Source organism: Filobasidium floriforme (assembly GCF_021052385.1).
Source record: "Filobasidium floriforme strain CBS 6241 chromosome Unknown HD553scaffold_1, whole genome shotgun sequence".
Taxonomy (NCBI): Eukaryota; Fungi; Basidiomycota; class Tremellomycetes; order Filobasidiales; family Filobasidiaceae; genus Filobasidium; species Filobasidium floriforme.
This window is the reverse complement of record NW_025763622.1, coordinates 1132172-1149293: the sequence shown is the minus strand read 5'-3', so window position 1 is coordinate 1149293 and position 17122 is coordinate 1132172. Positions and strand designations below refer to the sequence as shown.

The window sequence follows — 17122 nt, the reverse complement described above, 5'->3', positions numbered from 1 at the left end:
GTAGAGTTAGGTTGTTTGTCGTTATTATAATAAATGAACCAGACCACCATCCTTCATCATCCAACTCGCTCAATCAGCCACTTCGATCCCAAGTGAGACCTCAGGCGCGCCTACTCGATATGCGCGCTTCTGAGTGGAAATGCCTCGTCTCCAATGAACGCCGGCTGCGTCGACTCGGCGTAGGTCGCGCCCACAGGCAGCTATCTTACGCCGGGTCTGCGGCGACGGCTTCTAGTTTGAGAAGCCAGTGCCGGTCATACTGATCTGGTACGCGAATCTCGAAGCTTGCATCGACAAGGTGTTCTTCTTGCTTGATGAAGGCGACTCTAGCCAGGCTGGCGACACCTTGGTCCGAGAGCTGTTTCAAGCCCCGGGCGAGATTGCCGCGACCCAACCAGGCAGGCGAGTGCTACGGCATGATAACGTCATTTCGCGTGCGCTTATACATCCGGATCGGAAGCATATTTTGAGGCTGTGGAATAAGACGTCACCCCCCTTCAACGACTGTGTGTTCGTCTCCCAAGGGTATACAACTCTGCAACAGTCTCGGACATCCGCTTGTCGACATACTTGTACTCGAAATACCATTGCTGCGACACACATTCCCGAGAGATATGGCGGCCTCACGGGAGAGGCTCGGTACGGATGACCCGGACGACGGGAACGAACGGGTCGACGTCAAGTCGATAGGGTCCATCTCCTCCCTGAGGTCTCGTTTCGAGGCATCGTCGTCGCTAGCTCCCGGATCCGCCCGACCAGTCAAGGTGGCACAGACGAAACAGCAGGATGATACGAGAGGGAGTTTAAAATCGGCGATACTCGATGGCAAGGCGGCGCCTGCCAAACCGTCACCTTCGGTATCTCGACCTCGAACTCCTGAGCCGAGGATGGCTTCGACCTGGAATCCACCTAGGACAACCCAACAACCTCCTTCTCCAGAAGCAAGCGTTGCACGCAGAGGAATTACGGACGGTTCGAGCACGTTTGCAGCTCTAGCTACGACAACGGCTACAGGTGCGAGTTCAGACGGAGGTCTAGGTGCAAGCACAACTACATCTGCTCAGACGATAGTCAAGAAGAAACCCGCCCCGCCCGTTCCCCGGGCTCTCGGATCAGCTACTCAGCTTCTCAGTAATCCAACTACCATCAATTCGACTGCTGCTACTGGCGTCCCTGCAGCAGGATCTGCACCCGCATCGAGTCCTGATCCCGGTCTGGCTGCTTCTAGCTCGGCGACCTCGACATCGATCCCACCCCCCTCATCCGTGCCACGATCTTCCATGAGAGCAACAACCGATGTTGACAATACCACAGCAACGTCAGCGGTATCCAGCTCAATTACTCGTGATCGACGGCGCTCCACCGACACAGAACCGGAGCGGGAAAGCGATCGACCATCATTTCCTCTCAAATCCGCTTTCAACGATATGCCTGTAAAAGATGAGCGTGCGGAAGGGATGGAAGCACCGGTATCCAACGCAGGAACATCAAATTCGATCTTGGCAGCCGGGACAGGACCAGAGGCAGAAACAGGGGTAGAGGTTGTCAAGAACGTCTCCTCTCTGAGAAACATGTTCGACCGACCGACAACCACTCCCGCCTCCATGTCGACGTCAAATTCGCAATCAAACTCGACTACGGTGACACCGCGACCGAGCCTGGCCCCTTCCCGAGCGAACTCGTCTATCTCTATCAACGTAGAAACGCGACCTGTCGAACCTGTTTTGATGCAAAGCCGCCCAGCAGAAGGACTATTCGGGAACCGAGAGGTCAAAATCGGAGAGGACTCTGGATCGTCGCTGGAACCACCTCGAACAAGTGTACGAGCAAAGTCCCCGCCGCCTCCACCTCCGCCACTGCATTCCCGACCGAAAGTGACTATGCCCATATCCTCCCCGACGCCTGCACAAGTGCTTGAAGAGGACACGACTATAGGCGCTTCAGTTCGTGAAGACAGATTGAATTCGGGTTTGATTTCAGATTCCAAAGCGAACGAAAAGATCAATATGGGTATAGACATCGGCACGGGCAAGACTGGGAGAAGCGGCGGGTTGTCTGTACCTCCACCTCCTCCTCCGATGAGGAGGAAAGGTCCTGAAGCGGACAGAACGAGTGACGATAATAGCGAGAGGGAGGCATCTGGAGGTATGGGAGTGTTATACAGTCGGTCGCCCGAGCCGCTTGCTTCGCACCTTGAAACTAGAAGAAACGGGAGGAATAGCCTTCCGCCTCCAGGGCCTCCCAAAGCGTCTTCGACCTCGGCCTCGACATCATCTACCGAGACGAGTCGAGACGAGAGCGGTCTATCCGGGTCGTTGAGCGTTCCACCCGTCTTGCCTCCCAGACAAACTTCTGGGGGTCCCACCTCGACAGTTACCCCTATACCTATACCCGCATCATCTCCTGCACCGGCTCTTCCTCCCCGTACACCCGGCGCACCACCCGCCTTGCCCGATCGGAACAACACTCCCGATCAACCTTACAAGAGCGGGCTGAGTCGCTCGGCTTCGCTCGCGGTAGGTCGTTCGTACACCCCTGGACGCTCGGGAGAAGGACAAGCAGGGTACGTGAGCAGATCGGACGCGCTCAAGGATATGGTCAAGAGGTCAAGTACGGTCCTGAGGCACGGACCTGGACATGGTCATCGGCTAGACAGACATGCAATGCAGCCCCCACCGCCAGACGTCGATCGAGAGCAGGACAGTGGGGTGAACGATGATGTGTGGGTACCGCCCCCTCCGCCTGTAAGAGGTGCGTCATCGGGTTCAGCAGCATCCTCATGGGTGGTCGTGCCGAAACCGAGTCGGTCGCTGGATCGATACGATTCGGAAGACGACTTCATGGATGAGGAAGACGAGGACGGCGTAGTCGAGCCCGATCCGGCTGCTTCGGCCGCACTGCAAGGAGGTGGCAGGGGGATCGCGAACTTGAAATCCTCGGCCAACCGGGCGCTTGCAGAATATCCAGACTCAACCCGGGTGAACCGACGGGCACCGGATTTCGTACCCCGCCAGCGCGTCTCGCTTGGGGGACACCATCATGCGCATTGTTTCGCCGTCTCGGGGCACAAACTATGTACGGGCGGTAGCACGATAAAGGTATTTGACCTGACTTTGGGAGATGGGAAGCCGATCTTGGTAGTAGAGCCCAGGCATATTGGTATAGAAAGCAAGGGCAAGGACATCAAGATGACGGCCATGTCGTTTCGGTCTCCAGCGTCTTCAGACGATGAGGGCAGGTACCTATGGTGTGGGACCAATGTGGGACACATATGCGAGCTCGATACCTTGACGGGCGAGATCACGGACGTCAAAGCAGGTCTACATGCAGCTTCTGTCACGCATGTGTTCAGGCACGACGAGTGGATGGTCACCCTCGACGAACTCGGCAAGGCGCACGTTTTTGGGCCGTTTGCGGGCGGAGAAGAGGTCTCGCGAAGACAGACGAATGCGCCCTGCCGGACCTTGAGAACGGCGGACAGGCAGAATTTTGCAACCATGTTGGGCGGTCAGTTGTGGACCGCTTCAGGGCCCGCCGCGAGGTCTACGACCAACAGCGCCCTGCGAGGCCCGACATTGCGAGTGTACGACCCTTCGGGTGTAACGTCAGGAAACACGGCGGGCAAAACGACCTTTACCTCAGAGTGGACCGGCGCTGTGACGGCCGCGACTGTCGACCCGTTTGACAAGCGGTCCGTGTATCTCGCTCACGAAGGCGGATACGTTTCCATCTTCGATCGAGACTCGTTGGTCTGCCGACAAGTGCTCAAGATTTCGCCGACCGACATTCTCGGGCTGGAGTATGTCGGAGACTACCTCTGGGCGGGGACAAGAGGTGGGACGATAAACGTATATGATACGAGGACTAGCCCGTGGACGACCATTAACACATGGGTTGCGCATCCGTAAGTAGTTCTTAAGTCACATTCACGTGCGGTGAAACCACTTTCTAATCTAGAACCTCTGATTCAACCTGATGCAGTGAGTTGCCTATACAACGGATCTATGCCGACCCGTATTCGATCGATCAGGTGAGTTTCATAATTATCAGAGATCTACGATATCACGCTGATTACTTGACCCCGCTGTAGTCTGGCAAGTATGCTGTTTGGTCATGGGCGCGAGATGGGCTTCACGCATGGGACGGTCTACTTAGTGTGGACTGGATCGGTACGGCCTGGATCATCCGTCTGCTCGCCACTTTCGACCGATTGACAATACTTTCCACATCATACAGAGACGGCCATGCAAGAGCGTGAAGCGGAATACTGTCGTTTCCGAGACCTGACAGTGCTCATCTCGTCTTGGAATATCGACAGCTCAAAGCCAGGCGACCTGTCAGGTTCCCCTGAGAACCAGAGTTTCCTGCAGCAATGCCTTACTTCGGTCGAAACGCCAGATGTCATTGTCTTTGGATGGCAAGAGGTCATCGACCTCAACAACAGGAAACTGACAGCCAGTACGTACTCGGCCTTCGCGCAAGCCGTCGGTCGAGGTTACTCATATCCCTCTCTTTGGCGTAACATTGCAGAGACCATGCTGTTTGGCAGCAAGAGCAAACAGGACGGACGTGGTAATACCGATGGCGTCTCGCGAGCTTATCGGGATTGGCAAGACAAGCTACAGATGGCCGTTCGCATGAACACTCCTCCAGATTGTGCATACACCATGCTTGATGCCGAATCTATGGTGGGGTTGATGACGGTCGTCTTTGTGAAATCGTCGTTGAGGGACTCCTTGCGAGACGTGGCCATCACTACGATTAAGAGGTGGGTCTCGGTGGACCACGTCTGATGTCGTTTGCGGTGCGGTTTTGACTCGTCTTCGATGCTTTTGACCGTCCCGAAAACAGAGGAATAGGCGGAGTGTACGGCAACAAGGTGAGTATGGATCGGATGCGACGAACCGACCAATGGAGCTCATCGTGCTTGTGTGTACTCCAGGGGGCCGTGGTGGCCAGGATGACAATAGATGACAGTTCGGTCTGCTTCATCAACGTGCACTTGGCCGCAGGGCAGAGCCACAAGGCAGCTCGAAATGCCGATGTCGCGGGAATTCTGGAGGAGAAAGCAGTATTCTCAACCTCGGACACGGGCAAAGGTTACGTCAATGGAGGCGATGGCTCGGCAATTTTGGATCACGAGACCGTCTTTCTGAACGGAGATCTCAATTACCGGATTGATCAACGACGGGACAACGTCATTTCGACCGTAAATGCCGGCGATCTGGAGTTTCTACTCGAACACGATCAACTGCGCAAAGAGATCAAAGGAAACACGTCGTTCCGACTACGATCGTTCCACGAAGCACCGATAGCATTCGCGCCAACGTATAAGTACACGCCTAATTCTACCGAATACGATCAGTCTGAAAAGAAACGAATCCCTGCCTGGTAGGTGGAACAGCAGTGTGATAAGACTTGCCTTGTTACTGATTGTCCCGCCCTGTTGACCTTGACCGATCAGGTGCGACAGGATCCTTTGGAAATCTAGGCAAGATGAGCGGGTAGAATGCCTACACTATCGACGATACGAGCCCACCGTATCGGATCACAGGCCAATCTCGGCGGCCTTCAAGCTTACGGCCAAATCGATCGACCCATCAGGTTATGCCGCGATCCGAGCAGAAGTGGAAAAAGAATGGTTCCAGCGTGAGGGCGACCTAATGCAACGCATAGTGGACGCTTTCGAAGATTACAAGTAACGCCAAACGGACGCAACATCGTAAAAGATGATACGAATGATACAGTGTGACTAGCATGCGGCCGGATCGTAATGTTTGTCGTTATACAAATGCGTTAATGTGAGCGAGGGTCCTCAAATCGCCCTGGTTCGTCAACCTCCGAATAGCCCCTTGAACCATCTGGACAACCTCTCAAAAAAGCCTCTCTGCCATGGTGCATCTCGAGGCAAAGCGCCGAGCCATAATCGACCTGTTCCAGGCGCCACGATCCCATGCGCGTCTTCAGGTGGGACCTTGACATTCATGACGGATGGCCAAGAGGCTTCGCCCTCATCGTTATCTGCACCCAATCCCATCTCGGCATCGTGCGCTTTCAGCGCCTTGAGCGATGTCGGACGGGGTAAGGGGAACCTCATGTTGCGCATTCCTTGAGCCTTTGTGATATGTTTGGGAAAGACGCTGAGCAGACCGTCGATTTCCCCGTCGGTGATGTGAGCGGGGAAGGTCCAGAGCCGTAAACGAGGCGCTGCGAGATCCTCTTCCTCTTCATCCTCGTTGAATTCTTCAGTATCGAGGGCGACCTCGGCATTGAGATCCAGCGTGGAGGTACCATCTAGCAGCCCGCGAATCTCGGACGTCGACAATGATCGAGCATCGCTGGTCGGCCTCTCGGGTCGAGCAAGCGCAAACTTGTCCCTACTAGCTCTGCCAAGACTGGCGAGGGTATCTTCCCGCTCGGCGGCTTCCTCTAACCCTGTTACGATCGAGTCGGAATCGCCGCCAGAGCGACCTGTCAAGAGAGGCGATTCGACCGTAGGGCTCAATGGATTGGATGAGAGCCCGTCCGATGTATCTGTGGACGGTGTTCGACTTTGTAACATTCGAGGCGTAGGCGCTTGCAGATTCCTCGATGTCGGCGGTGGAGGTGCGGGCCCTTTCATCGAAGCCGATCGGCCGTGTGTTGGTACAGGCGGTGCTGGGCCACGCTTGCCAGCTTGTTTAATGACCGGGGCTGCGAATCGCTTGTCTGGAGATTTCGAAGGATCGAGAAAAGGGTCGGCAGGAGCTCGAGTCCGGTTACCCGTAGTAGCAGACGTGGTCGAGTCACCGGAAGCAAGCGGCAAAAGGCTCTCGATTTCGTGACCTCTTGGCTGTTCAGAAAACGACGAACGTGGAGTCGCATTGGTGGCAAAAGACGGTCGAGGTTGTAGCATGGGCAATGTTGGACGCCTCAATCGAGGTGGCGTGGACAGGGCGATGTCGTCGAAACCGAGGACACCCTTAACAAGTGCGACTGCCTCGTTCATAAAGTCCTTGCCGCTGTAGGATGGTATGGTGTCAAGATGACCCGTCAGCGAATCTCATTTAGATTCGGTTGTTGCATTTGCAACTCACCCAGCCTCGATGAATACGGCATCATCTACCTCCCAGACCACTCTCTTACCCCCAGCTCCGCCTACTCCGCGCTCTCCTTTGCCCTGCAACAACAAGCAGACGTACAACGCCTTGTAGAACGGTTCGACCCCCACGGCGCTCTTGGTGCACCACCTCGTCACAAACTCGGCGAGCTTGGCCTTTCTCTCAGCTCGCGCGCGTTTCGACCTGATCTCCTGTCTCACCAGCGGGCTCAGCCCACCGTTAACGGATGTGGACGAAATGAGGACGTGAAAGGCCAAGAGCCGGAGTCGGGCGTTGTGAGAGTGTGCTTGCGCTCGGAGAGAATTTTGTATGCGTGTGTAGGCGGCTCGGTGTGATGGCGGGAGGGAGGCGAGGGTGGTATCGATATAAGCTTGGGACGAGCTTGGTGCGTTCGAGGTGAAGTAAAACAGGTGGCAGTGATGGGCGAAAGTATGAAGGTCCTGCGTCGATGCGGGGTCCTCTACGTCAGCTCTGGCTGTTGCACATTTAGCCCAAGTTTGGTACGACACTTACTCCTGGACTCGGACTTCCTACACCCCCACCTTCTCTCCGGACATAACTCCCCGCCACGCTCTGCTGCCCGACCGTGTACAAAGACCCCTCCCGAGCTTCCCTCATTACGCTCCCCGCACCTCCCGAGGCGAACATCTCGCCCTGCCTGTTCGGTGAGGGCGAGCCCAACCGGGACGGAGCTTGCGATGAGTGCAACCGTGGTGGAGGCGTCGGTCCAGTCTTGGATCGGACGGGCAGGTTATCATAGTACGGACTCGGTGACATGTCCGCCGACCTCCTGGGCTGGCCCAATCCTGACGGGGTAGGCGTGGTCGTGTTCGATCTCTGACGATGGTCGTACGCCGACTTGATCGGACTGGATCCTCCGCCCAACGTACTCCCGCTCGTACTTGCTGACAAGGTCTCTCTGCCGCCCGACCCATACGTCCCTGCTCCAGAACCGCTTCCGGTCCCGGCTGTAGTGACATACGATTCGTTCCTGCTCAACGTGGCTCGTTCGACCGTCTCCCTACTCCCCCGTCTAGACCTCGGTGGTCGCCTCGGAGCACCGTTCGAACGGGATTGCGTATAGGCTAAAGCGTTGCCCGTCTTCCTCTCTGAGCTCCCGACCGAAGCGGTATAAGTGCTCCTCGTCCTTTCTGTCCCCGTTGCTAGTGACGAAACGATCAACGGGTGTGCAGAGACGCTTCCTATAGCTCCGACGTCGACGCTCGTGTTCTCCATGACCCCGCTCGATTCCGGTAAAGGAGACACAGGAACGGGGATATCGTACATGATCTGACCGGCATACTGGTGCGTGTGATGGGATTTGACGGGGGAAGGGTTGAAGCTGTAGGTCGTCGGCGAGGCATTGTCCTTTGTGCGAGATCGTTTGGGAGGTGGATTGAGATTGTGTGTCCTGACGGGCGGTGGGGAAGGTCTGTAGCCAGACATCGTCAAGGCGATAGCATGTACAGGCCGGAGCGAGCCTTGATGGTCAAAGTTGGTGTCCGCCGGTCTGTCGATGACTGGTAGGCGATATTGATCGCTGAAGGCTTATACTGCTACTGCCGTCTCTCCTCCGTGGTTGGGGGCTAAAAGTATCGTTCGATTGACGATGATGCTGTGCTATGTTCTTGCTGATGTGCTCGTACCCCTTTGACCGTCTGAGATCTGATCAAGGGGAGAAGAGCAGGAAGGATCGCGTCTCGTCTGTGCGTCCTCGATGGGGAAAGAAAGGAAGAGGGTCCGTGCACCAGGTCGGGACTGCGTTTCCCTTGTATGTTGAGCACCAGGCTCTAGATGTGTAGAAGAGGAGATTGATAGTAGTAAGACGATGCTGTGTTCGAGAATACGGTCAGGGTATGAGGTAGATAGTTAAGACAGATCTGCTCTCTGGCTGCTCTTCCCTAGATCTCTAACAAACAAGGATAGCGCGCTTGCCTCATCAAACATCAATAACCCTCTTTCGTATTGATCGACCGATAGGGTAACAACGAGCGACAAGCTTCCGATTAGCATGACCTCCGGAGAGCACACTGGCAGGCAAAGCTAGAGTCTTCAAGATCAAACTGTGCTAGTCGATAGGGGACTTTCTCGCAATTTACGACAATCAGAGTGACAACCCCAAACTTCTTTTGGCGGAAGGAAACTTTTCATCCGGTCACAACAACAACATCGACGTTCTAACACACTGTAAACAGATCAGAATCGAATCAAAGGCACGGAGCGGAGGCCGACTGGAATCTTGCTCGTCGTCCTCGGACTGATGTGCCGCAAAAAGTGCAACGTGGGGAATCAAGACAGATTAGACTTTCATATTATGTTCATATACGCTGTCAGGCGCATCACGTCCTGTCTTCGCGTCTTCGTCTACCTGGCCGAGATTCACTTCTCCTGACCACCTTGCTGGCTCGCACCAAGCGATCCTATCCTCGTTCGTCATACTATCTTTCTCCCCGTCGACCAGCTCAGTACTGATACGCAGAAAACAACGTGAACAATCAGCCTAGTTTCCCACGATTCGACTACACCGAACGCGAACTCACCACATAAGGGATGATCCTATAAGGCACCTTCTCGCAATACCTATCCCAATCCGACCCGTACTTTTCCTTGCACGCCTCGTCGTCCCGGATCTGACGGTGCAAGAGGAGGATGACGAAGAACACGAGGTAAAAGTAGGTGATCGGGGTGTTAAGGCCGGTAGGCAGACACCAGGCCAGGCTGAGGATGCAACGAATGGTTCAACATTAGCGGGAATGTCAGGGAAAAGGGCGATTTGTGCTTGGCGACACTTACGCCATGAGCCAGTCGCCGAAGTAGTTCTGAGCGATCATGAAGAAGAAACATCATGTTAGATAAGCTTGACCGTGTCTCTGCCTCGAGAGGTCTGCGTCAGGCTTACAGGGTGTCGGGATCGTCCCCACCAACCCGAGGTCAAGAGCTTGGTTCCTCTCTTGGTGGCAATGAAATCGAGATCTATACCATCCACCCTAGATCAACTTTTCCATTCTCACGGCCTGACTGCGCCAACCCCAGCCATCACTCACTCCTCGGGTTTCTCCCGCTTCTAAAAGCGTCCTTCTCCCAGTTACTAGACCTGAAAATGTAATACCCGGTAGCCTCGGTGGCGATGATTCCGATCACGCTCAATGCAGACAATCGGACCGGGTTGAAAGCCAGATAACGAGCTTGCAAGGTGTAGGTGAACGGAACCCAGGCGAGGTCACCGATGGCGAGCATGAACCCGAACCCGTCCGTCGTGATGTCCATCGTGGTCAATACCGAGGTCTGGGTTGAGAGCGAGATAACTTGAGCGAGGCATGAGAGTGCCGAAAATGACATCAAACGTACTTCGTTGTAAACGGCATCGACAACATAGAGGGATTGCATGACAAAGACCAACCACATGCTAGCGGTGACGTTGGCGAGTCCTCCGAGCCTGATGCTCTGCTCGCACAAACAAGCGACATTGAGTACGAGCCAGAGGATGAGACCGGGTCGGAGCTCGTTGAATTGCTTGATGTCGAACTCGGGGTAGCCGGGAGGAGTAGGATTGAGCGGTCGACCCATGAAGAACTGTTCGCCATCGCGCAGTATCAGACTCGAGATGTCTCTCTCGCATCAAGGTGAATCCAGCACCTACATCGTAGATGAAGACTCCACTGTTTCCGCCCTTGGCGAGCAGTTCTCCAGATTGGAAGCTCCAAGAGTACACCCAGACAGACTGGAAGACTGCCATCAAGATCGAGGCGTTGACGAGACCGAGCCAGTGATCGTACAGCCAAGAGAGACCTTCCTGGCCTTTCGACGTGGACATGGGGATGACCATGAAGCCGGCAGTGAGCAGCAAAGTTGAAAAGGCTGATGGTCAATATACAAAGAGAGATCAGCCGCATATCGCTACTATTCGTATATGATCAGACAAGCCTGATGCCTTCTTGAACTCACCGTTAATCTTGTACATTTGCTTCTTTCCGTTCCGCATCAAGGTCCCCTCGACCCAGTCACCAGGAATGTAAGCCCAACAGAGGACCATGTACGTGTACCATCCTATGTAGACCAAGAAGGCCTTGCTGTCGAACAACTTGTCGACCATCAGGCTAAAGTCGTATCGACTGAATTCGAGCCTCCCCTCTGCGCGGTTCCAGGAAGGAGGACATCCTGTCCGTTCGTTACACCCGATGAAGAGCAGGTTACAGAATAGCGGCGTGAGCAGAGTCACTGCCAAGGTTCCCCAAGGTCCCAAGAACTCGGTAGGGGAAGACTTGGGGTTGAGCTCATCATAAGTCGGTTTCTTGGGGTGGAGTGGCAGTTCCACATGGGTGGTCGCGGTGATGGTCGTGACGACCTCGTCCTGGGGCGGCGTATCGAGGACGCTCATTACGGGCTGGCGAGCAATCATCTCCGGCGAGACGTTCAAGAGTGCTAACGGTGTCAACGGTAGAAGGTAAAAGCTCGAAAGCGGTCAAAGTCCAAGGTGATCACTGAAAGTTTGTATCTCGCTTTTGTTTTCGTCGAGGTAAGGGTTGCAGTCCTCGCGCGAGGAAGGTCGAGTGGTACGATCGATCGATGAGCTCAATCGTACGAGATACAACATCCGATAACGATAACCAGCAGCTACATCGCACGCCGCTCTCCCCTTCCAATTCCCCTCCTCCGTAGAGTCAGTAGAAAGAACAAGAGAATCAGCGTTGCCCATACACAACGACAAGCAGTCAGGGATCAGAATGTTAATCAGGGACACCGCGCGGGAAAAGGTAAGAAACGCGAATTTTTGGTTGTACAAGGATGGTTAGGGATAACGGCCTTCTTGTTGGCCCAGAAACCTTGGAAAGGCTATGTCTGAGAGCGAAAGAATAGTTGAGGGGTCGCCGGATCGGGTCTTGCTGCATGTCGAATAGAGAGGGTGAGTTGTTTCCAGTTAGTCTTGGCGTTAGTCCAGACGACACGAGCGAGGTCAGCCGTTAGTCGAATCCCGATATGTCAGTATGCCCAGCGCCACCTCAGACGGCAGGCGGTTGCTGCTGTTGTTGCTGTTGAAGAGAAGCGTAGTACCTGCAGAGATGATACGGCGGTCAATTTCTGGTCTCATGCAACTCTACTTGGCGTGCCTCAAGACTCACGCCGCATATGCGTTGGGATCCATTCCAGATGATTGTTGACCATATGACCCGTAACCCTGCGCAGCCCATGCCGCAGCAGCGTTCGCATCGTAGCCCTGAGCACCATAAGCAGCTGCAGCGGCGTTGGCGTCGTATCCTGCCGGAGCAGCGGCGCCGTATCCCGCAGCAGCCTGTCCTTGCGGGTATCCACCGGCTTGTTGCTGCTGCTGGTAGCCGCCACCACCGTAACCGCCCTGCTGATGTTGCTGGTAACCACCTTGGAAGCCTCCTCCCATGTGGCCACCGTATCCACCACCACCGCCCATATGCGGACCTCGGTTGGGGTCTAACGCAAATGAATTCGGATCGGACTTCAGCATATGATACTCGTTCTATATCCTTCCGAGGTGATTCGAAACTCACTGTTACTGAACCAGTTCTCCGGAACCCTCCAGGGAGGCACCTTGGGCGCCGCAGGTGCTCCATCGGCAGCCGCACCGTTGGTGATCATACCAACGGCAGGACCTGACGACGAGACCGCACCACCTTCTCCGAGCTCGGCCATCAAGTTGGCATATTCGCTGTCGAAAGCAGACTTGGGCGCCCCGGGTGCACCTCCGATTCCGGGAGGTCCGCCGAATTGGTTGCCTGGAGGTCCGTTTCGCTGGAAACAATCCCGTGCCATGTGACCGGCTGTGCAACGAAGAAAACAATCGGATGATTCAGAACGGTACGGTAATGAAATACCGGCAACGATGGTGGCTCACCGTTTCCACACGCTCGACAGATAATGTTGGCGGTAAACGACCTCGCCTGGGGACATTCGTATTTTCGGTGACCCTTTTCACCACAGTTCTGACACAGCTGGTTCTCGTCGTCTCGCAAAGTACCGTTCAGCGAGGCGAGTTCTCGCAACTGGTTTCGCTTGTGGTCGTTCTGGCCTTCTGGGGTCGAGGCGGCCTGCAGAAGCGTGGGTTCAGGAACATGTACATGTCAGTGTCGCATACAACCGAATCGGAACACCTGCGACTCACGGTCTCAATGACGGTGTTGATCAGCTTGACACACTTGTCGACCTTTTCCTGCGTGTCTCCCATGACCAGACAATGCAGCTCGTCGTGCTCGTCGCTCGCAAACTGGTCGTTCCTCTCCTTTCCCGGCTTGACACTCCCCTTACCTCGAATGCTGATCTTAGCACCCGAAGCGTTCTCCATCCCCTTCAAACTGTTCCCACGGGGTCCGACGAGCAGACCGAAAAAGTTGATCTCGGGGAACTCTTTGGCCGGGATGTAGACCTTTTCCTGAGGTCGGTTGTTTCGCTTGTGGAACGTGTACTCGGCAGGGGGTTTGAAGTTGGGGTCGGCCTTGATGGCCTTGTCCACCAGACGGACCCGTTCGTCCTCGAGCTTTTTCCTGTACCTCACGTCCCGCGTATTGGTCCTTCGACCTTGCGAGTCGTACATGGGAGGTGGCGAGGGAGATCGCATCCTTTCGGGAGGTACGATGTCGCCGGTGTTGAGCTTGCGGTTGATCTCTTCAAGACGGATGTGAATGGCATAGTTGTCCAGCTCGGTCTGGGAGACGTTGCCCGTCACGGCCGTAGGGAGACCGGGCATGTTGACCTTTTCTGTAGCGTCACCCCATCGAGATCGACGTTTTCGAGGTTCGCCGGGGGCTGAGATTGGGCGAGAAGACATTCCGTCAGACTTCAACTGTATGTGGCGATTTCGACACAACTTGGACTTACCTGGCTCTTCTCCTCGCGGCTGCTGATCTCGACCCCTGTCTGGTGCTCCACCCGAGTAGTCGTAACCGTAGCCACCTCCTGATGGTGGAGGAGGAGGAGGAGGCTGCGAATCATCCTGAACAGGTCCCCATCGTCGGTTGGGCAAGGGGGTCTGTCATCCACAGAGTATGGAATGATTATCAATTATGGTCGCCTTGAAATACCGTTGAGCTGGGCTGAACTCACCTCGTTGGTCCCCGTTACGGCAGCTCTTGATCTGTACATCCTGATTTGTATGTTACTTTGCTCCAGGCTTTGCAAAGTATGGATCGGTGTCAGGCTGGATGTAATCGATTGTCAATGAAAGGCTCAATACAGGCCAAGGATGCGTTGGGAGAGCGAGGGTGACGCGCGGACATCGGGAGACTATTTTGGACGTCCGTGTGACGGGATTATTGTACTTTGTATTCTGTATTGCTGGTCCCCGCCTCAACGCTTTTCGTCCTCAGAAGAGCTGCAAGAGATCAAGAGAACAAATGCGCGAGTGCACAAAGGCGGGTCGACTTGCGACTTGATGAAGAAGATGGGCAAGTCGCCGCAAGACTGGTCAAATCCCCGCAAATTCGGTACCGTGATGGTATCGTATCTTCGTTTATCAGGATCCCGATCGTGAATGTCGTGAAATATATATGTACAAAGGTGAGACATGAACTAAACTCGTAATTTCGTTGATAGGCTCGTTGGGATTCCCGGTAGCGTGTCTATGTCGTTAAGCCGATGCTGCTTCTATTGATAGTGATTCAAGATCAAATATAGATTGTAGGTTGAGTTCAAGAAAGCCGGACAAGGCCTCTGTCAATGTCCAAACGGGCATGCTTGGAGGGCCGTTCTTGAGAATCCTCCCGCGCTCCAGTAGTCAGGCAACGCTTGGTAGCGACATCTTTGCTGTGATCATTGACGTGGGGGTCCAAGGCATCGATTCCGACAGCTTTGGGAGTCAATGACGCTTCGGAGCTGGTGGACGATGCGATTAGTGGACTTTTAATCATCATAATCAGGTTTATACTCACGGCCGTCCTGTGGGCGGATCCTCAACGTCCTCACTGCTGAGCTTGGAGTCTTTGAGTCTCTCATACAGTTGCTGAGCGGCATCGTTGCGGGCCATGCGCTTGTTACGGGCTCGACCGGTAGCCTTCTCGTGCCCGTTGACCACAATATGCTGAGCCCAGCATTCTTCATTGGGATTGGGGTTCTCCAACTCGTTCGGGTCGATGATCTCGACCGTCCACTTGTGCCTGGAGCAGAGCTCTCTGAGCTTCCTTAAGAAATCCATTGAGGCTGGCGTTGCGTAACCCCGACGCCCTGCATGACTCAACAGAGACGCCTCCTCCCATCCGGAAACTGAAAGATTGGATGACGCTTCAGTCTTGGACACTCCTGACTGGTTGATTTCGTCCCTCACCTTCCAACTGTCGACGCAGGACTGCGAGCACCGGTTTATAGATCGCTTCCACGTAGACCATCAGCGTCTCATACCCCAGTTCCAGAAAGATTGCCCCGGCAATCGCCTCGAATACGTCCTCACATACCCTGTCTGACAATCCGCCTCGTCTATCGATGTCGATGACTTGGTCAATTCCTAAGCTGCGACAAATCGCATTCATCGTAGAATGGCATTTGCAAAAGTCGAAGACGACGTTCTGGAACGCCAGGTGCTTGTCGGCGTGATTTTCCTGTATCACGTGAGACACAGCCGCACTGATGAATTTGTCTCCTATCCACTCCAATTTTTCGTAGTTATCGATCCGATCGATCGTTGAATGCCGAAAGGCTCTCTTCCTCGTCTCTTCGGGAACCTTCATTATGATTTCCCAGATGATCGGAGGCCAGGTCGAGATGGAATCGACGGTAAAGCCTTGAATTAGCTTGGTCTTGATGGGATTGACCAGCTGTGGCCCCGTGATGGAGTTTACGAGTGCCCTTTTCCCTTCGCTGGCTTTCGTGTCACCACATGGTGCAGACACCAGAGGAAAGTCGGAAGAAGTGGGAGGTGTTGAATCATATTGCGACATTCTTCCAGTACGCGATGGCGATGTACCCAAAGGCGACGACTGTACAACCGATGCGCGGTCAGCGAAGTTACGAGGACACAAGCTCAATGCCTGCTTACCGATTGTGACATCAGATAGAGACCCGCCAGTCAAGATGACAGTGCGAGCTATTTTACAAGACAGAGACAAGCACAGGTAGATCGGTATGGGTTGAGCGATATTATCGATAGGTGATCGCGGGACTCTTTTGCATCCGCCCGCAATTAGGCGTCAGGCAGTTCTCCGATCCCCGACCAACCTCGCCGCGTCTCCATTATTATTCCCTTCGCCTCCGGCCTGCGACCAACGCCGCCGCATCTTCGTTCGTGAAAGTGTCCTTGACTCTCGCCGCTTCCTCTCGATCCTCTCGTACTTCCCCTTGCGCACCTCAAACTGCTCCACCAAACGCCAATCTTAACCAAGCGGAGAATGCGTTACTCGATCTTGGCAGATGAGACCCAGCGGCTCTGGCACCTCTCTTTTTTGACAACAACAACAGCGAGACATGGAAGCAGGTTGTTCAGCCGTCGAGAGGCGAGGGCGAGGGTTCAAGTTCCAGGCTTTTAGTGGACGAGTAAGTTGCTTCTGCCATCTGCTAGGATCCGCTTTACCCTCCAGCTGAAACGATCGATCCTTATGATGGTACCTCTAAAGTGATGAATATTTATTACTAACTGACAATGAAGAAGACGAGGACGAAGAATTCAAGGTGGATGAGGACATCGGTACGTCCGCCGAGCCCGATGCTGAGGATGACATAGCAGCCGAGATTAAGAGGAGGGAACGGATGAAGCGACGCAGAGAGATTAGAGAGAAATGCTACGCAGTCCTCCCGGAAGCGAATCGGATAGCGGACCGTCTAGAGAAAAGAATCCTGCACGATATCTCCTGTGATGCGGGGAGCGACGACAGCACCTGCGATGCCGGGAGCAAAGACAACATCCCTGGCGAACGCATGACAAGCGAAGGCATCAAGCGAGCTATGGAGCACGAGAAGCATTACATACCGACATATCAGGAAACACCTCGCGCTCGCAACGGTTTCGCCCTGCTCGAGGCTATCACAAGCGTTCTCGACCCACAGGAGAGAGAAGAACTGCTCGATCT

General features: G+C 54.6%; 4 protein-coding genes across 4 annotated transcripts; 1 reads left to right on the top strand and 3 right to left on the bottom strand.

The window, feature by feature from the left end:
* Positions 1-2840: 2840 nt before the first annotated feature.
* Positions 2841-5702, top strand: HD553DRAFT_266487 (Endonuclease/exonuclease/phosphatase; the record flags this gene model as incomplete). The annotated part of the gene is made up of 8 exons (XM_046177487.1): positions 2841-3904; positions 3982-4030; positions 4091-4169; positions 4237-4458; positions 4531-4768; positions 4852-4879; positions 4943-5391; positions 5465-5702. The coding sequence occupies 8 exons, from the start codon at positions 2841-2843 to the stop codon at positions 5700-5702; spliced, it is 2367 nt and encodes a 788-aa protein (XP_046040252.1).
* HD553DRAFT_10357 (uncharacterized protein) lies at positions 5615-8940 on the bottom strand. Its single transcript, XM_046176390.1, has 3 exons — positions 7614-8940; positions 7077-7540; positions 5615-7001 (listed from the first exon to the last, which is right to left on the bottom strand). The coding sequence occupies exons 1-3, from the start codon at positions 8544-8546 to the stop codon at positions 5834-5836; spliced, it is 2565 nt and encodes an 854-aa protein (XP_046040251.1). The 5' UTR covers positions 8547-8940; the 3' UTR covers positions 5615-5833.
* A 679-nt stretch (positions 8941-9619) lies between these two features.
* HD553DRAFT_266690 (ergosterol biosynthesis ERG4/ERG24) lies at positions 9620-11478 on the bottom strand (the record flags this gene model as incomplete). Its single annotated transcript, XM_046177496.1, has 7 exons — positions 9620-9818; positions 9894-9919; positions 10000-10073; positions 10145-10385; positions 10449-10673; positions 10741-10958; positions 11046-11478. 7 exons carry the CDS (start codon positions 11476-11478, stop codon positions 9620-9622), a joined length of 1416 nt encoding a protein of 471 aa, XP_046040250.1.
* A 3007-nt stretch (positions 11479-14485) lies between these two features.
* Positions 14486-16229, bottom strand: HD553DRAFT_302878 (uncharacterized protein). Its single transcript, XM_046178805.1, has 4 exons — positions 16096-16229; positions 15388-16036; positions 14996-15326; positions 14486-14939 (listed from the first exon to the last, which is right to left on the bottom strand). Exons 1-4 carry the CDS (start codon positions 16105-16107, stop codon positions 14756-14758), a joined length of 1176 nt encoding a protein of 391 aa, XP_046040249.1. The 5' UTR covers positions 16108-16229; the 3' UTR covers positions 14486-14755.
* Between the last annotated feature and the right edge of the window lie 893 nt (positions 16230-17122).